General features: G+C 24.3%; 2 protein-coding genes across 4 annotated transcripts; one reads left to right on the forward strand and one right to left on the reverse strand.

Moving 5' to 3' along the window:
- Nucleotides 1-1,718: 1,718 nt before the first annotated feature.
- LOC122510152 (plasminogen activator inhibitor 1 RNA-binding protein-like) lies at nt 1,719-13,426 on the reverse strand. 3 transcript variants are annotated; one of them, XM_043624595.1, is made up of 6 exons: nt 13,046-13,426; nt 10,821-10,971; nt 9,877-10,149; nt 6,910-6,993; nt 6,316-6,826; nt 1,719-3,408 (listed from the first exon to the last, which is right to left on the reverse strand). In XM_043624595.1, the coding sequence occupies exons 1-6, from the start codon at nt 13,299-13,301 to the stop codon at nt 3,322-3,324; spliced, it is 1,362 nt and encodes a 453-aa protein (XP_043480530.1). In that variant the 5' UTR covers nt 13,302-13,426; the 3' UTR covers nt 1,719-3,321. The 3 variants fall into 3 exon arrangements, with proteins under 3 accessions (XP_043480530.1, XP_043480529.1, XP_043480528.1); XM_043624594.1 differs by having other exon boundaries at nt 6,304-6,826; nt 6,910-6,981; nt 13,046-13,425; XM_043624593.1 differs by having other exon boundaries at nt 6,304-6,826; nt 13,046-13,425.
- An 878-nt stretch (nt 13,427-14,304) lies between these two features.
- On the forward strand, nt 14,305-23,259 carry LOC122510151 (tubulin-specific chaperone cofactor E-like protein). The gene is made up of 6 exons (XM_043624591.1): nt 14,305-14,640; nt 16,723-17,742; nt 17,831-18,000; nt 20,686-20,794; nt 20,877-20,981; nt 22,720-23,259. The coding sequence occupies exons 2-6, from the start codon at nt 16,735-16,737 to the stop codon at nt 22,870-22,872; spliced, it is 1,545 nt and encodes a 514-aa protein (XP_043480526.1). The 5' UTR covers nt 14,305-14,640; nt 16,723-16,734; the 3' UTR covers nt 22,873-23,259.
- The last annotated feature ends 1,356 nt before the right edge of the window (nt 23,260-24,615 follow it).

Consider the following 24,615-nt stretch of genomic DNA (forward strand, 5'->3'; position numbering starts at 1 on the left):
CCATTTGTTTACAATATTCAATTTTACGAAATTTCAATTATTCGTAAATTTTTCAATTGAATAAATATTAAAAAATAAAAATTTTAAATAATATTGAAAAAATTCAATTAAACTTTTTCAAAAAAATTAATTTTAAAAGTCAATTTTTTCTAAACATTCACGCTACAATTCTTTTCATATTCAATTATTATCTAAAATTTTAATTGAAATCCATTTTTAAATCAATTTTTATGAGAAAATTCTACTAGAATTCAATTATTTGAATACAAAAATAATTTTTGAATAATTGCATGTTTCTTAAAATTGAATTCTCATGAAGAATTTTGTCAATAAATTTTTAAATAATTGAATTTTTTTGACGAATTTCAATAGAATTTTTAAGAATTTTTTCGAGAAAAACAATTGAATATTTTTTTTAAATAATTGAAACTCTGTAATGAGTTTTATTTATTTATGAAAATATTTTATTGAATTCCTAAAAAGAATTTTATTATTTACGAAAATAATTGAATCCCTGTAAAAATTTTATTATTTATGAAAATAATTGAATTGAGAAGAAATTTATAAAACCATTTATAAATAAGGAAATTTCAGTGAAATTTTTATTATTTTTTGAAAATAATTAAAGGTTTGTGTAGATTTTTATTAAATTGTTTTTTAAATAATTGAATTCTTTTGGATAATTTTATTAGAATAGTAGATACCTATTATTTCCAAAATTAATATAATTCTTCACAAAAATTCAATTATGTTCAAAAATTTGAAAAAATCCTTATTAAAATTTCAATTATCTTTAGAAATAATTAAATTCTTCTCTGAAATTCAATTATTTTCAAATTTTTGAAAGTTTTGTGTAGAACTTTACTAAATTTTTTTGGATAATTTTATTAGAATAGTAGATACCTATTATTTTCCAAAGTAATAAAATTCTTCACGAAAATTCAATAATGTTCAAAAATTTGAAAAAATTCTCATCAAAATTTCAATTATCTTTAGAAATAATTAAATTCTTCTCCGAAATTTAATTATTTTTAAATTTTTAAACATAATTGAATTTCTGCGAAGAATTTTATTATTTCTGAAAATAATTGAATTTCTTCAATTATTTGTAATTTCTATAAAATTCTCCAAATTATATCGTACAATTTACGAACTTTTCATCCCTTTTTGAATTAAATTACGGAATTTACGGACCTTTTTTTCAAAGAAACGGACTTTCACCGACTTCAAGCAAAGTTACGGACCTAGTTCGAGCCCTGCCTATGGAAAAAAATTGAAAAATACGATCTTAGAATTTTTAAAAATAATTTTTAAAGGCAAAAACCGAAAAAATTTTGTTTTCTGCGTGTCTTTCATTTATTGAGGGAACGTTTATATAAAATAATGATCGTTTACATCGTTTTAGCTGCTAATTCGTATCATCTGGCTTCATTATTGATTTCAAAGTAGAAAAGGTAGGAGCTCTAAATTTAATTTCTGTTAACTTGTGTCTCTCAGGTACAAGTTCATTCAAGCAAGATTTTTATAATTAATACGAGTTGTACACATATACACACACATTCATTCTTTTTTTTTTTTTTTTTTTGTTCTTTCTTACTTCATCTCTCATACTCAATCTCTCTTTCTATCGTGAATCACAAAAAATCTACACAAGAAATAATGAGTAAAAATTATTATTCTTGCCTCCTGACGGACGTTCGATTAAAAGTCAACTCGAATTAGCTAGTCTTGTCACAATTTATTACTGTAAATATGTTATTTACACATATACCTAAGTTTCAAATATCGTAACATCATCCTTTTTATGATGAAGGCGTGAAAATTTTTGGTGGTTTTCTTTTTTACGTTTCTTTTTTTTTTTTTTTACTTTAAAAAATAACAATCATAGTAAATAACTAAGAAAGTAGCTCATAATCAAGAATATGACCATCGATGCACAATGTACATGTTTCAATATTGTTGGATGTCTTTCTCACTCTCTCTCTCTCTCTTACTCTCCTTCTCTCTCACACACTCTTTCTCTCTCTTTCTCCTTATTTCTCTCTGTTCCTCATCGGATTAAATTTTTTTTTTTTTATTTAAGAATCTGTAAAAATGTAAAACTAAGTCAATGGTTCGTTTTTTATTCGTGCACATACAACAGATGTGAATTTTCTCAAAGTTAAATCTCGAGAGGAAAAAAATAATATAAAGTCCCTAACAAAAATTGTATTCATATAATACAAGCCGAAAAAACTTAGTATATCTAAGAATTTCCAAAGATTTCAGTTTTCATTTCTTTTTTTTTCGAATATATTTGTAAAAACTCACGTGAGCAGATTCAACAACACGCGAGTAAAAATAGTTTCAACTTTACGAAAATCTTCTTTTTTCACTTAATTTTTTTTAAAAAAAAAGTGAATTTTTTTTCTAAAAAACCCAAAAAATCGCGTAAAACACATTTTTTTAAAGCTTCTTCTAAGAATTCAATTAAAAAGAATTTGTAAAAAAAAATTGAAATTGAATCTTAATTTCAATGTAAGAATTGAGAATTCCGTAAAAATTAATTGAAAGAATGGAAGCAAAAAAAAAAAAAAACTGATAAAATTCCTAGGTGACATTATTCTTGTTTTATGTACACGATGCGCGTGTAAATTAAAAAAAGGCCTCTCTCTCCTAGGACTGAAATTAAACTCAGAGTTTCTGTTTTCCGTTTGAAACAAAAAAAAAATAATTTTCTGATTTGTTTCGCTAAAAAAAAATCGTAGAGTAGGCAAATTTCCGAGAAAACAACACCAACTGTTCTATAAAGCTGTATTTAAAAAAAAAGGAAAAAAAAAAAAATGTCAATACAGGACAGAGTGTTGTCTCTATTTTTTCCGTTATCGTTGTTTCTATCTCGGAAGAAATGACAAGACGAAGACGTAATTTACTCGCAAGATACAGTTTGCACAAAACGGTTTTTCTTCTTTTTTTTCTGACTCAGAGAGTACAAGAGATCAAAGATGGCGCTTTTGAGCAGATGTCAAATGTTAATTAATGACGTACAGCGATTCTTTATACATATTAAATTGGTAAGAAACTCAATTCTATCTCGAATTGATGACAAAAGGGGGACTTGGGGGAGGGGGGGGGGGGGGGGTGGGGGGTGTAAACGAGGCCAATTTTACGTATCTCATTCTGCGAAAAGTGTACTGTATTATGCATTAATAACGATGTTATGAATGTGAAACCGTCGATAGTAGCAGTGGGAGGAATAGTAGAGCTGTAGCAATAATAGTAGTTTCAAGATCTTGCAATGTTTTTAATGACATAACTGCTCATGGACTTTGAAGGAGAACCTTATCCCAATGATGGGAAGTCATGCTCGTCATCGACTTTTGGAGCATTTTGACGTCCACGAGGCGATCGTTGTTCCGCTTGAGGAGCCTAAAAATAAAAAAAAAATTGTTAATTTTTCCCATCTTCTCAAATTTTATTCCTAAGAAAATAACCGATCAATAACTTGTGCCCACCTTTCAGCAATAATTGAGGCTCCGGATCTTAAAAGGGCACTTTCAGCATTGATTTTTAAATGGTAAAAGTGCACTTTTAAGATTCGGAGCCTCAATTAAACATTTCACGAAAAGTTTCCTATTTTGTTTATTATTAAAGTTAAAAAGCTCAGAAAGGTCTTTAAAAGCTCATATTATATCCTATCCTGAGAAATGCGGAAAAATTGTTGTTTTCTAAAGTTATTGTGCTTATTCTTGAAATCTAATTTTACTTAATATTTCATAATTAATTCAATTTTAAAATAATTGCGTTTACAATTTTCATAAGTACAGTGAAAAAGATTTCTTCAAAAGGTTTTGATTTAAGAAAAGATTTTGATTTAAAATTTTGTAAAATTTCAATTTTCAATGAATTTTATTAGAAATCTTAAAGAACGTAGATTTTTGAAAAGATTAATAATTCAAATTCTTCTGAAATTAGTTAAATTTTTTTAATATAAATTTAATTGGTTATTAAAAATAATGGATTTACAGAAGAATTTTTAGTTAAAAACACTAAAAGAAATTGAATTTAATTACAAATGATTGCAGAAATTCAATTATTTTCAAAACCTTTAATAAAATTCTTGTCAAAATTTCAATTATTCTCAAAAACTTTCCTCAACTCAATGATTTTTAATATCTAGTACTTTAATAAAATTACACAATAGAATTCAATTATTTAACAAAAATTTTAATAAAATTCTACGCAAACATTTAATTATTTTCATAAATAATTTTATCACCTTTAAAACGCATTTTTTAAAATTTTTGTACGTTAATTTTTAAGAATAATATAGTCATTTGTTTAAAATATTAGCCATTTTTCTAAATTGTTAACTCAAAAATAATTCGTTAAAAACAATTTTTTTTTGAGAACATGAATTGTTCCATTTTTACATGCAGAATTAGAAAAAATTTTATTTTTTATATTTTTCATATTTTTAAGTTTTAATCGTAGAGATTCGCAATTTTTACTCACTACAACAAAAAAAAATTTAATATCGTATTTATTTAATTATTTTCAATAACTTTAACTCAGCAAATATTTAATTAACTTTTGATCAGTTTACAAGCAATAAATTTAATTATTATTATCAAAAGTTATTTAAATGAAAATAATTGCTGAGTTAAAATTATTGAAAATAATTGAATAAATAGGATATAAAATTTTCTTGTTTGTTGTAGTGAGTATTGAATTGCGGATTTCTACAATTAAAACTTAAAAATACAAAAAATGTAAAAAAAAATTTATTCAAATGTTTAAAAAATTTTATATATATTTTTTTATTCTGCATGTAAAAATGAAAAACTATGTTTTGCAGTATCATTATTTAAACATTAACAGAATGCTATAATGCTTTTAATATTTAATATTATAATTAAAAATTTTAACTGAAATTCATTTTTAAATCAATATTTATTAGAAAAATGTACGAGAATTCAATTATTTAAATACAAAAATAAAGGTTTTATTAAATATTTGAATGTTTCTAAAAATTGAATTATCATAAAGAATTTTATAAATGAAATTTTAAATAAATAATAATTTGGAATTTCTCAATAAAATTTTAAATAATTGAATTACCGTGACAAGTTTTAATAAAATTTTGTAAAATAATTTCATTTTTCAAGAAATTTGATTAAAATTGTATAAAAAATAATTGAACTTATCCAAAAAAATTTATAAGTGTTTTTGAAAATAATTGGAATTTTGAAGAGAATTTAAAAAATTTTTTAACCATAATTGAATTGTTTTTTAGAATTTTATGAAAATAAATGAATTCTTGTGAAGAATAATTTCATTTTTCCAGAAATTTAATTAAAATTGTATTAAAAATAATTGAATTTAGCCAAAAAATTTTATAAGAGTTTTTGAAAATAATTCAATGCATGTGAAATTTTAATTATTTATGAAAATAATTAAATGTTTGCGTAGAATTTTTATAAATTTTTTTTTAAAAAATTGAATTCTTTTGTGAAATTTTATTAAAGTAGTAGATATTAAAAATCATTGAGTTGAGAAAAGTTTTTGAAAATAATTGAAATTTTGACAAGAATTTTATTAAAGGTTTTTAAAATAATTGAATTTCTGAGAAAAATTTCACTACTTTTGAAAATAATTGAATTTCTGCAATCATTTGTAATTAAATTCAATTTCTTTTAGTGTTTTTTTACTAAAATTTTTCTGTAAATTCATTATTTTTAATTATCAATTAAATTTATATTAAAAAAATTTAACTAATTTCAGAAGAAGTTGAATTATTAATCTTTTCAAAAATCTACGTTCTTTAAGAATTCTAATTAAATTCATTGAAAATTAAAATTTTACAAAATTTCAAACTAAAATCTTTTGAAGTTCATTTGTACTTAAGAAAATTGTAAACGCAACTCTTTTAAAATCGAATTAATTTTGAAATATTTAAGAAAAATTAGATTTCAAGAATAAGCACAATAACTTTAGAAAACAACAATTTTCCAGGATTTCGATCAGAATTCCCTGACTTTTCCAGGTGTTTTCAAGGTTTATAAAATTCCCTGACATTTCCAGGTCAGATAAACCTCAGGATATGATCTTTTAAATTAGACCTTTCTGAGCTTTTTAACTTCAATAATAAACAAAATACAAAACTTTTCGTAAAGTGTTTAATTGCTGTAGGGTGGGCAAAAGTTATCGAGCGGCCACTGTAATTTCAAAGCAAAAAAAAAGAATTAAAAAAAAAAAACAAAATACAAAAATAGAATCAAGGGGAGAAACTAAAAAACCAAAAAAGAAGAACGCTTTGAATACCTCGAAACTTACAACTGGAGCTCGAGTGTCAGCGTTGTCTCTTGGAGCTCCGCCGCGATTACCAAAACCACGACCATTGGCACGATCGCTTCGTCCTCCACGACCTCCGCGACCACGACCTCCACTGCCACCACGTCGATTATCACTGAATTGGATGTCAATATCAAAAACGCGTTTCTGCCTGCCAACTCGTTGCGGATAATCAGTAGCATCATACTCCTCGTCGTCTTCGTCCTCCTCCTCGCCTTCCTTCTTTTTCTCGAGAGCATACATTTTCTTCCAGCGTGTCAAATCCTCACCTTCACCAGCTTTACGCAAATTGTATTGTGGCTTGGCACGTGTTCCTTGTTTCGCTTTCCATTCGTCCAATGTAATTTCCCGTGATTCCTCCTCAACTGGTTTTTCCTCTGTCGAGGTATTAGCAACTTCACCCTCCTTGCCAGCTTCAGTGGCCGGGGTGGACAAATCAATTTCCGGCTTATCAGTATCCCAATCTTGGTTTGTTTCCTGGTTCAAACTTTCTCTGAAAAAAAGAGAAGGAAAAAAAATTAAATAAAAATTTTCTCTACCTAATTTGTCATTAAAAAAGGCAAATTCTCAACTTACTCAATTTCATCATTATGGGTTCCCCAGTTATGGCTGCCAGCGCCATCCTTCTTGTCAACTGGTTTCACTCCACTGTAACCATACCTACTTTCATTAGTTACTAGTAATTAAACTTTTTTTTTTCTTTTTAACGTAAAAGTTACGTGTTACCCAAAAATTAAAATTTTTTGTGCAGGTAATTATTATATTAATAATAAACACATATATAATAAAAAAAATCATGTTTCAAAATTTCAATTTCGATAAATTAAGTTTCAATTTAATTAAATTAGAATAAGCTAAAATTCACTTGTTAGAAGAAACAGGGTTGAAACGCTTTTGCTCTCTTTAAATTCCCTGACTTTTCCAGGTTTTTCAGGTTAAAAAACGGAATTTTTCCAGGTTTTTAAAACTAAAATTATTCGAAAACATCAATATCTTCATTTTTAAATAATTATTTAACCATTATTTTTTTTATAAAAATTAAGATATTCAAAAATTTCAAATTCAATAACATATAACTAAAATTCTTCTTTAAGTCAATTGTTTTTTAATAATTTTTTAAAAAGTTCTTTGAGAATTTTCAAATCCATTTGTTTATAATTCAGTTTTAGGAAATTCCATCGATTATTCAGAAATTCTTTAAATATGTATTAGAAAATAAAAACTTGAAATAATTCAAAAAAAATTCCATTAAACTTATTGAGAAAAATTAATTCTATAGAATTCTCAATTAAAAATATGAAAAGTTCAAATTTTCAAAGATTTTAATTTGAAATTCATTTTTAAATCAATATTTATTAGAAAATTCTACGAAAATTCAATTATTTAACTATAAAAATAAATATTTTATTAAACAATTGAATTTTCATAAAGAATTTTATCAACAAATTTTAATAAAATTTTTAAGAATAATTGTATTTTTCGAGAAATTTGATGAAAATTGTATTAAAAATAATTGAAATTCTGCCAAGAATTTTATTAAAAGTTTTGAAAATAATTGAATTTCTACGAAGGATTTTATGAATTTTTTGAAATTTTTGAATTCCTACTAAAAAATTCGTTATTTTTGAAAATAATTGAATTTTTGCAAAGAATTTTGTTATTTATAATGATAATTGAATTCTTGCCTAGAATTGTATTACATTTTTCTATAATAATTGAATATCTGCGAAGGAAATTATAATTATGAAATTATAAAAATAATTGAATTTCTACGAAGAATTTTGTCCTTTATAGAAATAATTGAATTCTTACGAAGAATTTTGTTATTTGCAAAAAAAAATTGAATTCCTGTCAAGAACTCTTTATTTGAAAGTTTTAAAAATAATTGAATTTCTGCGAAGAATTTTATAGAAATTTTAAAAAAATTATTGAATTTCTGCTTAAAATGTTATTTTTTAAAAAGAATTGAATTTTTGGGAAGAATTCTGTTATTTATGAAAAGATAATTGAATTCTTTCCAAGAACTTTATTTGAAAGTGTTGAAAATAATTGAATTTCTGCGAAGAATTTTATGAAATTTTTGAAAATAATTTTATTCTTTAAAGAAATTTAATTAAAAATGTATTGAAAATAATACTTGAATTCTAATAAATAAATTATAGCAAAAGTTATTAAAATAATTAAATTTCTTTGATAAATTTTAATAAAAATTTTAAGAATAACTTTTTTTTGAGGAATTCCATTAAAATTGTATTAAAAATAATTGAAATTCAGCATTGAGTTTTATTATTTATGAAAATAATTGAATCCCTGTAAAAAATGTTATTATTTATAAAAATAATTGAATAAAAAATGAAAATAATTTGTAAATAATTTAATTCATGTGAAATTTTTATTATTTTGGAAAATAATAAAATTTTTGCATAGAATTTTATTAAAATTTTTGTTAACTAATTGAATTCTTTTTAGGAGTTTTTGAAAATAATTAAAATTTTGCCAAGAATTTTATTAAAATTTTTGAAAATAATTGAATTTCTGAGAAGAATTTTACTGCTTTTGAAAATAATTGAGTTTCTCCAATAATTTGTAATTGCTTCAAAATTCAAGTTGTTTTAGTGTTTTTAACTAAAATTCTTCTATAAATCCATTATTTTTAATAAAACTGGTTAAATATGTATTAACAAATTTAACTAATTTCAGAAGAATAGTTTTACATTTTTTTTTTAAATTAAAAATTTTTTTTTATATATTTCTAATTAAATTCATTTAAAATTGAAATTTTACAAAATTTTAAATAAAAATCTTTTAAAGTTCACCTACTTATGAAAATTGTAAACGCAATTCTTTTAAAATTGAATTAATTTTGAAATATTTAAGTGAAATTAGATTTCAAGAATAAACACAATAACTTTAGAAAACAACAATTTTCCAGGATTTCGATCAAAATTCCCTGACTTTTCCAAGTTTTTTCAAGGTTTATAAAATTCCCTGACATTTTCAGGTTTTCCATGTTGCGTAGCAACCCTGATTAAGTTTCGATTTAATTAAAATTTACTTGTTAGAAGAAAGAAATAGAAAAAAGAATTTTTGTCAAACTTGAAAAATTGAAACTTGATTTTGAAAGCGATGATAAAATAATAGACAAATGTGCGCAATAAATAAAAAAGCGAAATGTGTTACAAGTCAAAATCCTTACCTCGGCAGCCTGTTTATGGGCATTGACAAAAAATAAAATAAAATTGTTAGTCTCACGTTGTGTTCTTAGATAACTGTAAAAAATTATAAATTTACCTATTGCAAATTGTTTTAATCGTTTTCATTCAATAAATTGACTAAAAAAAAATCTAAATATGGTTTCGGAGAAAAAAATTGCAAAAATAATTCAAAGTTGAGTAATTATTAATTATTAATTACAGTGAATGTGAAATAAAAAAAAAGCCCTTATTAACTTGCTACAGAGAAAGGTAATTCGTAACACGAAATGTCTTTTTTTTCTGAATATGTAATAATGTGTATTAAAAGTAAACTATGAATTATACATACGTTTTGTCTGAACCAGATTGCCGATCGAATTCTCGTTTACCGCGATTGTCGAAGCCACCACGTCCTCCACGTGATCCTCCGCGTCCGCGATTCATTCCACTTCCACGAGAACCGCCTCCTCCTCGTCCTCCGCGACGGTCACCAAAATCAGGGCGCGAATGATCTCCAGGACCACGAAATTCACGAGGCTCACGTGGTTCACGTGGTTCGCGTGGTTCGCGCGGTTCGCGAGGCTCACGGAACTCGCGTTGTTCACGCGGCTCACGATGTTCGCTGTAAAAAAAACACCAACAAATATTTATAAATTTTAATGAAAATAATTCATTTTTTTTAAAAGTATTTTGTTAGAATTTTTGGAAATCAACTTTTGAAGAATTTTAATTGCAAAGGACCCCGCACAAAAAGTACATAATTTGGTTCCCGGTGAAATTTGTTTTGGATTTATGTTTGAGTTAAAGTAATTTGGAACAAATATAATTAATAAATATTAATAAATTTGACCGGGAACCAATTTATGTACATTTTGTGCGTCGTCCTTTTGAAAATAATTGAATTATCAAAAATTTTAATGAAAAATCTTTAAAGAAGTACTTTTGGAAAATTATTTAAAATAATTGATTTTTAGATGAAGTTTAGTTGAAAAATATAGAAAATAATTTAATTCAGGAAGGGTTATAATTGTAATTTTTAGAAATTATTAAAATTCATAAATTTTTCTCATTTTTCAGTAAACTTTTATATTTTCCTGTAAGAAGAATTTTGTCTGCAAAAATAATGTAAATGACCATCCTGAAATTGTTCATAAATAAATAATTATAAAAAAAAATAAAAAAAAATTATCTTTTAATAATAACTTTGTAAATTAAATTTTAATTTAAAAATAAGGAAATGAACTTTAGTTCTTTTATTTATAAATAAAATTGTCAAGATTAAAGCAAACTCACCCAGGAGGTCCACGTCTATTGTCCATTTGATTGCGCTGTGGTCTTTCACCATCTTCACGATTACGCCTGTTGTTGCGCTCTTCTCTCGATTCACCAGAGGACTTCAAGTTACGATCGCCTCCGGTTCTCGGTTGAGAAGGCTTCTTTTCAGCTGTAAATTATAATTTTTGCAATGCAATTTACCGCAAAAAATTGCCATATTCACCCAAAATTATCATATTCTTTATATATTTAAAAAAAAAGTAAATCAGGGTTGCCACGCTTTTTAGAAAATAAAAACTTGAAATAACTTCAAAAAAATTCAATTCAACTTTTACAAAAAAATTAAACCTACACAATTTTAAGTTAAAAGTATGAAAAATTCAAACATTCAAAGATTATAAATTGAGACCTGCTTTTCAAAACTCAATTATTATCTAAAGTTTTAACTGAAATTCATATTTGAATCAATTATTATTAGAAAATTCTACGACAATTCAATTATTTAAATACAAAAAAAAATAATTTATTGATTGAAGAATTGAATGTTTTTTAAAATTCAACTCTCATTTAAAGAATTTTATCAACAAATTTTTAAAAAGGTTATTAAAATTCTTTTGACGAATTTCAATAAAATTTTTAAGAACAATTTCATTTTTCGAGAAATTAGATTAAAAATGTATTACAAATAATTGAATCTCTGTAAAAAAAATTACATTGAATTGAGAAAAGTTTTTGAAAATAATTGAAAATTTGTCAAGAATTTTATTAAAATTTTTTTAAATAATTAAAATATTGCCAAGTATTTTATTGAAATTTTTGAAAATAATTGAATTTTAGAGAAAAATTTTAATATTTATAAAGATAATTGAAATTTCGACGATGAGTTTTATTATTTATGAAAATAATTGAATTATTGCGAAGAAAAAGTGTAAATAATAAAAAAAAAAAAAAAAGTGTAAATAATGTATTTTAAAATTGAATTAAGAAAATTAAAATATAAAATAAAGAAAAATTAAATTTCAAGAATAAGCACAATAACTTTAGAAAACAATAATTTTCCAGGATTCCAATCAAAATTCCCTGACTTTTCCAGGTTTTTTCAATGTTTATAAAAATTCCCTGACATTTCCAGGTTTTCCAGGTTGCGTGGCAACCCTGTAAATAATTTTCTCTTGATTATTAAAAAAACTGACTTGATTACAAAGAATAAAAGAAATTATATTATTTTAGATAGAAATATTGCTTTTTTTCTACATTAATAAAGTAGATAAATTTTATGCCCCGCAAAGTGTTTATGTCGTTAAAAAACAATCAATTCTCAAATTCATTTCTCGACTTCTCTAATTACTTGCGTTGGATAAGATAAGAGATACATCTATTGTGAAGTAAACGAAAAATTCATATACCAACTTGAATTATAGATTCTTAATTTATCAAAAAAATGTAACAAAGAAAGAAAAAAGTAACAAAGAAATAAAAAAAAAGAAACTCCTAATTACAATAAAGTGGAAAATTCCTTTGGTTAACACCAAGAAACCCGAATGATAAACACACTTGTATTTCAAGTGTGAAACTCTTAAAAAAGTATTCTAAATGGTTTTGACTATTACCATGCTTGGCCATGGGATGTTATTTTTATCATGCTTTCCAGCAGACATATTAGGTTAGCACATGACATCGATTTATCATTGTTCAACATTTTCGGAAAAAAATTATTTATATACAAAAAAAATACCCAATTAAAATCTAACATCTGATAACATAATGACTAACACGAGGAAAGCCTCGCAAAAATCGATACCAGTCAATAATTTATTAGAGATAAAAGACGCTACTCAGTTAATATAATGAAATTTTCATTATTTGATTATCAAAAATACCCCTACTTGTTAAACAATAAAAGTACTTCTCATATTTCAATGAAAATTCCCCCAAACTGCAAAAGAATCGGACCCAAAGTGAAATTCGCAAATTGACCGCGTGGAAACGTGCTTTTTCGACAATGCACACTTGCAATACTCGAAATTCAACAAAAAAACAACGCAAATTCCCAACTATAATACAAGAATCTATATCTGTAAAATTATGCGAAACAATGAAAAAAAAAACGATTGGAATATAAAGATAAATGGATAAAATAGCTATCAAGAAGCGGGAATGAAGCACGAGGTCGACTTGGTCGGCCATAATAAAGCGCATGAGTTTTTCATCAGTAGAAAAGAGAAAAAAAAAATTCCACCAACCTTGGTCCTTCTTGGTTTCCTGGATTTTCGGAGCTTGTTGCTGAACATCTTTAATAACGCGAATTTTCTGAGTCTTGGTGCCGGCACTCTTCTGGGTCTCAGGTTGCTTCGACTTATTCTCCTTTTCAGAGAGCTTCTCCTTTTTCTTCGCCTCCTTTTCTGCTTCGCGAATTTTCAGCACTTCTAGGGGATCTTCATCCTCATCCAGGGCCAAGCTGTACTTATTATGAACAGTGATACTATACGTGGCCTCCATTGCGTCCTGTATCCTCTTTTCGTCGAGGATTATGAGAAAATTTCACGGCTACTTTTGAGCCCTTGTGTAACAGAGACATCCAATAATCCAATATGGCTGAGTCGATGATACTTCGTCCACCACGAGGTCGGCGCTCAGGGAGGTACCGCGTAATCGTCTTGCACCCAGCGATCATTCCCCACTTTTTATTTTTCAATTCCAATCACCCTTATGAAAATTAACTACAATTCGATGATAATTCGAATTAATAAAATCGATCAGAATTTTTCCCCAGGTTAATTTTTCAAAATAATTAACAATTTTCTTGAATTATTACTTTATTTTTAAAGTTAGCTAGGAAGACGAACATCCGGAAGGCTTTTTGTAAAGCGATTCTTTGTTTGTCGAATGCGCGATTTCCAAAGGTGCATCAAATTAAATTTATTTTATAAACCTTCGGGAATTATAGTGACATATAATAATTCAAGAAAATTGATAATTAAAGACAATCAAAACATAAATAAAGAGAAATTATTGAATATAAAGCGGCTTTTTTCCTTAATACACCAGCGCCATCTGGACACAAAATAACTAGCCAATCAGCGTCAAGATAAAGAGCGGGAAAATGATAATGAACTTCCGCTACTTTTAAATTTCGCAAAAAAGATTTTTATTTTTTTCGATTTTCTCCTAAAAGTATTTTTTTCCAAAATAGAAAATTTGTCTAACGAATTTGTTTAAAACGTTTTAAACGTTTAAAATATCAAATCCAATTACTTTAATTAAAATATTTAGATTTAAATATTTTTCGAATTCAAATAATTTTCAAGAAAAAGTGACTCAATTTTGGTCAATTACATTATTGGAATTTGTGAAATTTCTCGATAAGTAGCAAAAGAGAAAACAATTTCGTTAAGTAAATAAAAGTATCGAGTAATGAAATTAAAAATTTTCAATCGGCAAAAGATAAGATAGCTCTCTTGTTTATCTCACAGACACACAGCCACACAGCTGATTCTGTTTACCAAACAAAGAAACCAGTCAGTATTTAGACGAGCTGGTGTTCGTTCATTATGTTGTAAAACGTTCACGACGTGTACACAGTACCAGAAAAAATAATTGTCAATCTTTTCCATCTTATTCAGATTTATTCATTAGAAATAAATGAATTTCAATTGACATTGTTTCTGAATAATATTATAAGTTATTTTGATAAATGTCAATGCGCAAAGAGAACAATATTTTACTTCCATTTATCCATCTGCTAGTTTTCTCTACTAGAGTGTGTATTTTTAACGAATGATTTTATAACGAAAATTTCGGAGTGCAAAAAAGGAATTCTTTCATTTAAATCACAGCAGTAAGTAATTTATTTATAAATTTCAATCACAAAGAATTAATGTCATATCGTAAAATTTATTATAAAAGGCGCGAGCAATATTCGCAAGAAACAGGTACGCGCACCTATGAGTGTTTACACATTTTTTTTGTCAGAATAAAAGTATAAAGTCATTGATCTCGTTTATAACATACCTTGAAATCATCAAGTGTTTTTCCTTCACAAGATACGAAATAATGTTGAATCAATTATTACAATCTATTGTTATAAAAATACTTTATTTCTATATTGTTGTGTTGTGTGTGTGTGTGTGTGTGTGAATATAGCTATATTACATAATTTTAAATTAAACCTGTCATGTGCACAAAGAAAGTCACTATAAATATTTCACGTAATAGAGATTAGATATCAAATAACGAATTTCAACATTTGTAAAAATTCTTGCAAACAATAATAAAACTTTCATAATTAATAATTACTATATGTCAACATCCGAAATTTGACATTTAAAAATTATAGATTCAGTTTGTCGTCATACTAATTTTTTATCTAATTATAAATTATATTTTTTTACTTGTCGAATTCGAAAATGAATGCAAATTTGTATCTTGTATTTAACTTGAAATATTTAATTACTTTTTATAGAAATTTATTTAGTTTATCAAATTTATTTCTATTTTCTCTTTTTTTTTAATTTGGGCGAATTTCTTTGAAATTGAAGAATATTTTTATTTAAATTCTTTTTCTATTCACACTTTTTTCAATTATAATTAAACGATGATTCAATTTTGATTTTCATTTCTCCTCTTCTTCTTTTTTCTTCTAATTAATAGTGGAAAAATATTCAAACTTAAGCAACAAGTTGTGTAAGTGATTTTGACCCATTTTTTAGAAATAAATTATAGATGTTTTGTTATGATATTTTTGTTTTGAAAAAAAAAGAATAAAAGGAAAAAAGTATCTAACGTGTAGGAAAGTGTCAATGAATAAAATTGTGCGCAAAAAGAAATCACAAAAATTTTTGTTTGAATGTTTATAAAACGTCCTTCTAAATAATAAAACCGGTTTTCCTTCCAAGTGATAATTATTGACAATGGAAAATGCAATAGACTTAATTTCACGTAAATTGTAAAAGTAATGTTGTAACCCCCATCAGGTCATGAGCTATGACCTTGAAAGGTAGACCTTTTCTCTATAGAATGCGTATAAAGCTATACAATTCAATTCCCTTTATTATATTATTATTCATTTTATCATTGGAAAAATACGCATTAAATTTGTCGAAATTTTGTTTATTTTTATCGACGAGAGAAATCAATATTTCTGTCACATTTTTCCTGTTTTTTACGAGTTATTTTTTTTTTATTTAATTTTTTATTCATTCAGTTTTGTTTGCTTTTATTTATTTTGTTTGTTTTCTTTTTTAGCAATTGAATTAATTCAACAATTAACTATTTATTACATTCTAATTTTTTATTATAATATTAAATTAATTTTTTAAAATTAATTATTGTTTTTCAGGGTTGGGAATTCGTCGGAGATTTTTGTGAACTAATTATGTAATTTGTGATTGAACTGAGAGCATAGTTTTTTTTAATTATTTACAATTTACTATTATCTGCAAAATCGGTCATAGAAAAAAATGTATCTTTTTTCGAAATAGTTTCACATAAGACATTGGATCCACCTTGAGACGTCACATGACCCCATTCTTTATTTAGATTTATAGGAAATCGGGTTCGCTTTTCCTCATCCGCATGTCATTTTTATACAATTATCAGATTGACAGGAAAAATTATTGTTAAATTTATTTCTTAAAAAAATCGTTTCCTCTAAACAATAAGAAACATTTATTCGCGTTCTATTAAATAAATTTATCCAAAAGTTACTCTTTTTTTTTATCAATCTGCTTTAATTGTTTGTTTTGGACGAATTTTCTTTTTAATTTTGTTGTCTTTCGACGAAATTATCGAATTATCATAATGTTATTAAAATTCGTCAAAGAATTCAATTATTTAAAAATTTTTAATAAAATTCTTTACAAGAATTAAATTTAATTTGAATAATAAAGCAAAATATTAATAGTAATTTTCTTTTTTGCAGAATGTCCTGAACATGCCGTCATTACTAGAGGCACTGGAACTGAAATACGGTAGTTCAACGGCAGAATGTTCATTGACAGACGAAGAGGCGGAATCTGGTTCGCCGAAAACTGCACTCTCCGTCAGTATTTTTATTCCAAAAAAATCACCACGTCATACGGTGCCTGCTCTATTGGTATTGCAAGATTGCGATATTGAATCTGCCGGCAATGATGATGAAAAGCTACGCAATAAATGTAAAAATGTCGAAGAACTTGACCTCGCTCAAAATAAATTCTCCCAATGGAACGAAGTCTTTGGAATATTACAACACATGCCGAAAATAAAATTCGTCAATTTGAGTTTCAACTATTTATCAAAAGAATTAGAAATCAAAGACGGTAATTATGAGCATTTGAAAAATCTCGTTCTCAATGGAACACGCGCATCTTGGACCACAGTTCAAGGCCTTATTAAACTCCTGAAAAATTTAGAAGAACTCCATTTATCACTAAATGAATATAAAAATGTCCATCTCGAACATGACAATCAAGAGAATCAAAATTCATTAGTGAAAAAATTACATTTCACCGGTAATCCAATTGAACATTGGTCGGAAATATTGAAACTCGGCTATAGCTTTCCACATTTAGAGAGTCTTGTCCTAGCCGAATGTCCAATTGCGTCATTAAATATATCACACGAATGTTGTAATTTAATTGATGAGAAAAATAGTTCCAAACAAGAGCAACCGGTTCTCGATGTCAGTGAAGATGAAACAAATATGAATCAATCGGCAAAATCAGACTATAATCAACAATATTTATTGGAGAATGCGCCGTTTGTTCAAAATTCAACATATAATAATATTGAGCAGGAGAGAAATTTTAGTTCTCTCGATAAAGCATCTCATGATTCTTTTAGAATGCTAAAATTTCTTAATGTCAATAATACTCTTCTCGCCACGTGGAATGACGTTGAGAAATTAGCCAAATTTCCCGCACTCAAATCTCTCAGAATGCAAAATTGTCCTCTGTTCGAGGTATTAAATCTCTTAATTTTTTCCAACATTGAATTTAATAATTAAATTAGAAAATGTTTGTAATTTTTTAATTTTCTGTAAATCTTAGAGTCCTCAAGAGTACACGGAACATGAAAGAAGACAATTGTTGATCGCGAGATTGCCAAATGTCGAAACACTAAATGGAGGTGGAGTGATTTCATCTCAAGAGCGCGAAGATGCGGAAAGAGCGTTCATTAGATATTATATGGAAAAACCGGAAGCTGATCGACCGGAAAGGTAGACTTTTTATTTTTCAAAATTCAACTTTATTTTCCCTTTTTTCAACTTTAACAGGGTTGCCACAGTGAAATGTGAGAAAATTTTATCAAAAGCACTGGAAACATATTAAATTTCTAGAATTCGTAAGAAAATTCCCAATTTCATTGTCCAAAAGCATTAAAAAAAAATAATGTTCAATTCAACTTTAAATTCTTTCTATTTTTAACAAAAAATTAAAATTTACAGAATTAATATTGATTTTCTTTTAAATAATTTAGTTCTTAAAGAACTATCATAAACTAATTATATAATTAGCGAATTATTTTATTCAAAATTCAAAAAATAATTGAACTTTATAAAATTTGCGTTTACAATTTTAATTAAATTCTTGGAAGAAATTTGCAAAAAAAGTAAATTATTTTCATAAATAATAAAAGTCTTCGCAAAAATTCAATTATTAATAAAATTTCTCGAAAGAATTTAATATTTTTTTCAAATTTTAATAAATTCTTTGTAAAAATTAAAATATTTTTGTTAATAATATTAAATTCTTCAGATGAATTCAATTAATTTGAATATAATTTTAATAAAATTCTTTGCAGGAATTCAATTATTCTCATAAATAATAAAATTCTTCGCAGGAATATTCAATTATATTCAATAATTTTTTATAAAATTCTATATAAAAATTCAACTATAGATACAATTAAAATTGAATTGCTCAAAAGAATTGAATTATTTATGAAAATTTGCACAAAATTCCTTAAAAAAATTCAATTATTTTCAAAAACTTTAATAAAATTTTATACAAAAATTGAATTATTTTTAAAACAATTTTAATTAAATTTGTCAAAAAAAAATTGCAAAAAGTCAATTATTTTCATAAATAATAAAAGTCTTCACAAAAATTTAATTATAATAAAATTTTTGGAAAGAATTTAATTTTCTTTTCAAATTTTACTAAATTCTTTGTAAAAATTAAAATATTTTTGTTAATAATATTAAATTCTTCAGATGAATTCAATTATTTTGAATATAATTTTAATAAAATTCTTTGCAGGAATTGAATTATTTTCAAAAAGTTTAATAAAATTTTATACCAAAATTGAATTATTTTTAAAGCAATTTTAATTAAATTTGTCAAAAAAAATTACAATTAGTCAATTATTTTTTTCATAAATAATAAAATTCTTCAGAGGAATTTTCAATTATTAAAAAAAAACTTTTAGAAAATTTTTTATAAGAATTCAATTATTGTCAATATAATTATAATTAAATTGTTTGAAAGAATTTACTTATTTATGAAAATTTACATAAAATTCTTCAAAACAATTTAATTATTTTCAAAAATTTTTAATTTTGATAAAATTCAATGCAAGAATTAAATTATTTTTCATTCAAGATTATAAAAAAAATTTACAAAGAGTAATATAAAAAATTTAAATGGTTTGAGACTAAAGTTCTAGAAAATTTTAATTTTAATTAAAAATTTTGAAGATGTTAGTTTTTTGAAAAATTTGTTTATTTTTTTGAAATTAGGTAGTTGAAATTTTGAATACGCATATTTAATAAAAAGAATTTCAAATTGTTTTGAAATTTCATTAAATTGAATCGTAAATAAGTGGATTTCAGAAATAATTCATTTAAACTTTTTTTTATTGAATAAATTATTATTGAAATCTCAAGGAACTTTCTCAAAATTTTTTACAAAATAATTTATAGAAGAATTTTATTTAAAAATTCGAAAAAACGATTGAATTGAAATGTTGAAAATAATTTTAAAGAATGGTGTAGAGTAAAAAAAAAACTATTGATATTTTGAATAATTCGGAAATAAATGTATTGCGTACATTTTTTTCTGTAATTATTTTTAGAGTAAAATAAAATTTTCGTTATGGTCAAAATTCTTTCTACAAATTAGGGAAACATAAAATTAAATTTTTGTGGCAACCTTGTTTAATTATTTTTCTTATATTATGATTATTTTTTTATATAATGATTTTTCTTTTATGAATCAAACTTTTACAAGTTTGAAAAGAATTTTATTCAAAATTTTCTAATTACGTAATTGAATATATAATTTTGTTTATAGTTTTACAGAATTTTTTCTTATTGAAAATAAAATAAATACTAATTTAGATAGAGAGGACGGCTTTTTTCTGCTGAATGTTTACTAAAAAAAAGAAGGTATAAAATAAATCCGATCGTTCACTCGGTGTTTAAGTTTGTGAAAATTGAGAAGATCGGAGTTTGCGTCTACCGGTAGCAGAGGATCAAAAATTTCCGGGGGTAGGTCAATTCTTGGTATATTTGGAATTATGCCGAAGGATCAGTCAAGAACGCTTTGCGGTCTTTTGGAAAAAATATACAATAAAGACCGTAGAGATCATTTCCGGCAAAATATTTTTCACGCCAAGTGTCGCGGTTACTTTGGTTCAGTTTCAATCGTTTGACTGAATCGAAGACACCTTTCGCACGCAGATAAATTTGCATCATAGTATAAAGTGACTAGGCGATTCTAACCAGGCGCAAAATTGTGATGCAGAAAAAGAACTACAAATGTAGAGAGAAAGAAAATGGTTTTATCAAAAATAGAAAGACAACTTTTTAATTCAACCTAATAAAATACACAATTATTTTCTAGGTTTTTTTAAAAAAATTAAAAAACGAAAATAGACATCTAATATTGCTTTCCTATTTTAGGTACGCTGAACTCATCGGCATTCACGGGAAGTTAGATCCACTGGTGCAAGTTGACTTAACACCGGAAAAAAGAGTGAAAGTTACTTTTATATACGGAGATCTTGTTGAGGTAAACAGTCTTTAAATATTTATTACCATTTGTATTTTCAAAAAAACGGTAATTTCTTTAAATCGAATTTATTTCTTTTCAGGTTCGATCTGTGGACGTCTACCGAACCGTTTTCGAGTTGAAAACAAAACTCGAATCTATGGTGAAAATATCAGCAAACAAAATGAGACTTTTCTATGTTGACCAAGTAAAATCCTTCAAATAATTCTACTTTTTCTTTACCAAAATACTTTTGCCCAGAAATTTAATTTTTTTCCGAAACATTTGACGCCTTCGACAAAATTGCCAATTATTAATTAATTAAATTAATTAAATAAATAAATATTAATCAAATTCGACTATTTTCAAGAATTTTAATATAAATTCAATTCAGTTTCAACAATTTTCATAAATAAGAAAATGTTTCGGTGGAATTCAATTATTTTCAATACAATTTCTCGCGAAGAATTTTGTTAAAATTTTTGAAAATTCCAATTAAATTCTTTTATTTTAAAGAATTACTTTGATTTTTTTTAAATAATGGAGTTTCTTTAATAATTTTAATTGGAAATTTTCAGAGTACTTGAATTTTATGAATAATTTCTTTCAAGTTCTTAAAATAATCGTTTTTGTTAATAATTGAAAGTAAACATTTAATTATTGAATTCTATTAAAATTTTAGAAAATAATTAAATTCTTTTGAAAAATTTTATAACGAATTAAAAAAATTGAATTCTTTCATGAAATTTAATTAAAATTGTATTAAAAATAATAGAATTTTTTTGAAGAATTTATTAAAATTTTAGAAAATAATTGAATTCTTTTCAAAAATTTTATAACGAATTAAGAAAAAAAATTGAATTGATTCGTGAAATTGTTTTTAAAAATAATTATATTTTGCAAAGATTTTACTATTTAAAAAAATAATTAAATTGTTTCGAAGAATTTATTAAAATTTTAGAAAGAAATTGTATTCGTTCGTGAAATTTTATTAAAATTTTGTTTAAAAATAATTGAATTTTTGCAAAAAATTTTACTATTCATAAAAATAATTGGATGCTTAGGAAGAATGTTATTATTCATGAAAATAATTGAATTCTTGCGAAGAATTTTATTAAAATTTTTGAAATTAATAAATATGAATAATTAATTAGAAAATTAGTTAATAATTGAATTTTTTTAAATTTTGAATCTGAAATTATGTATTCAAAAAATTAATACTTAAAAATAAAAAATTTTGTAATTTGCATAATAATAATAATTCAATTATATTCAAGATAATTTTAATAAAATTTCTCTAACAGGTTCAATTATTTTTAAAAATTATTCAATTCAATTATTTTCAAAATTTTTAATTAAAATTACTTTAAAAAATACAAATTTTTATTTATAAATTGACTTTTTGCAAAGAATTTTATTACAATTATTAAAAATAATTCAATTCTTCATAAAATTTAATTACTTTCAAAACTTTTAGTAAAAATTATTTAAAAAAAACCCACTATTTTCAAGAATATTGTAATAAATTCTTCAAATTAATTCAATTTATTTTAAAGAATTTTAATAAAAATCTTGCTATGAATTAAATTATTTTCATTTATATTTCATATTTAATTACATTTTCTCGAAAGAATTTAATTATTGAAAAAATGTTGATAAAACTCTTGAAATGAAATCAATTATTTAAAAATACTGTACAAGAATTCAATGATTTTCAGTACATTATTTTAAATTTGAAAATTTTTTAAAAGAATAATTATGATTAAAAAGTTAGAAAACAAAAAAGAAAACAGCAACTAATTTTAAAATGCGAACAGATTATAATGATTATTAATATAGAAGATAGATAATAAAATTAATATTTTTTAATAACTATTAAAATTAAATTAAATTAAACTAAAATTGAATGAGGCTAATAATGTAATAAAATACCTTTCAATTTTTAGGTGATGAAAACACAACACGGCCCGGAAGAAATGCTCTTTCCAAACAAACAACTTTATCGATACAACATCAGAAATGGAGATGAGATTATTATTGATAGCAAATTAAATCGCTTTACATCGTCAACCTCAAGTACGTGTTCTGTTCGTTCTTAAAAAGAGAAAACAAAAATAACGCCAGAGGTGATTAAAAAAAAAGATTCCGAAGACCATGGAATTTAATTCAAATGGCTTAGTCTGAACTTTCAAAATGCACAATCATTTTTGATGGATCAAACTAATAATTATAAATACAGATTTAGAGAAATCTTTAAAAAAAAATTATTAATTAAGGAATTTAAGTTTAAAAATCATTAATTTAACATTAATTTTATTGTTTTAAAGAAAAAAGAAAATAATATTAATGCATATATTATTATATATGTATACGGCTTTGACGTTCGTCGAATCTCTATAGATTATACGCCATAAATTTACTTACTACATTATACTAACCCATCCAATTAATAACTATGAATTCAATTAAAATACAGTTTTTAATAAGATGCTTTCATTATTTTATCCCTTAATTATAATTACTATATTTTTTATACAAATGAATTTTTTTAAACCTTTTTATCATATTAACAAACGCAAAAAAATCAATTATCTTAATTAGAATATAATTCCAATTTTTCAATTTATTAATTTTATGCAAATATTGCAAAAAAACAACTTTGAAAATAAATTATTTTATTTGTAGTTTTCATTTTTAAATTTTATTTCTCTGTCACGAAGGCTAATTTTACATGTACAGGAAACATATGTTTCGCGAATAAATTCACATAGAAGAAAATTAATTTCTTTTTGTGAATATAATATTTTATAAGACAAAATAAAATAAAAAGTTTACAATAGAAAGCTTACAATAATAATTTCATAAAAATAATTGAAATATTGCGTACAGTAAATGTTTCTACTAATAATTATACACACAAGGCTTAAATTATGCAGAAAATTCAAAATTATTAACTAAGTAAATAAAATTTTATTCATTTATTTCTTTTATTCGAGAAAAAAAAATATTTTCCGAAACACATTCTCCTGTATAATTGTCAATTTATTTAAAAAAAAGTATTATAATTTTTTAATTTTTTTTTTAGGAAAGTCGCCTTAAGTAACAAATAATTTAAAAAATTGACCTTTTTTGTTTTTTTTTTTTATTTTGCTTGTAGAAATATTGTCTTTTTTTATAATAATATTTAAATACTGTTAATTTAAGGAAAAAAATTACAAATAGACAAAATTATTTGTTAATAGAATAAACAAAAGTTTGTAAAAGGAAAAATATTTTTAAAATTTTTACCAGTTTTTTTTTAACTAGTCGAGCATTCTACATTTTACAATTTAATTAAACGTGGCAAGTTAAAACATTAAAAAATCACTCGATTTGGTCAATTTTTCTTTTTTATCTTTACGATATTTTTAAAAATTTTCAATTTATAATTTATAAACATTTGCATGAATATGAAACGGAAATATAAATTTGTATAAGAAAATTCTCAATATAAAGAATTTTTTTCTAAAGACTTAAAAAAGTTATTTTCCGCTCGCGATACATACTTTGTCCCGGGACAAATAAAGTGAATTTTTCCGAATTTTCACCCAACACATTTTCTTTTTAAAAAAAATCCAATAAATCAGATTATATTTCAATTTTTAATTTCTATCAACTGACATATTTTTCTCTTCAATGTGATGTTTATTATTTATTTTTAATTATTCTAATTTTGTAAATTAAAATTAATAACTTAGTAATTTTGTTTATTGAATTAACTGTTTTAATTTTTAATCTTAGTTTATAAGAAATTTTTTTAATAATGAAAATTCCATCCATCGATAATTTATAACTTTTAAAGA

This window comes from Leptopilina heterotoma, unplaced genomic scaffold (assembly GCF_015476425.1).
Source record: "Leptopilina heterotoma isolate Lh14 unplaced genomic scaffold, ASM1547642v1 Lhet_68, whole genome shotgun sequence".
Taxonomy (NCBI): Eukaryota; Metazoa; Arthropoda; class Insecta; order Hymenoptera; family Figitidae; genus Leptopilina; species Leptopilina heterotoma.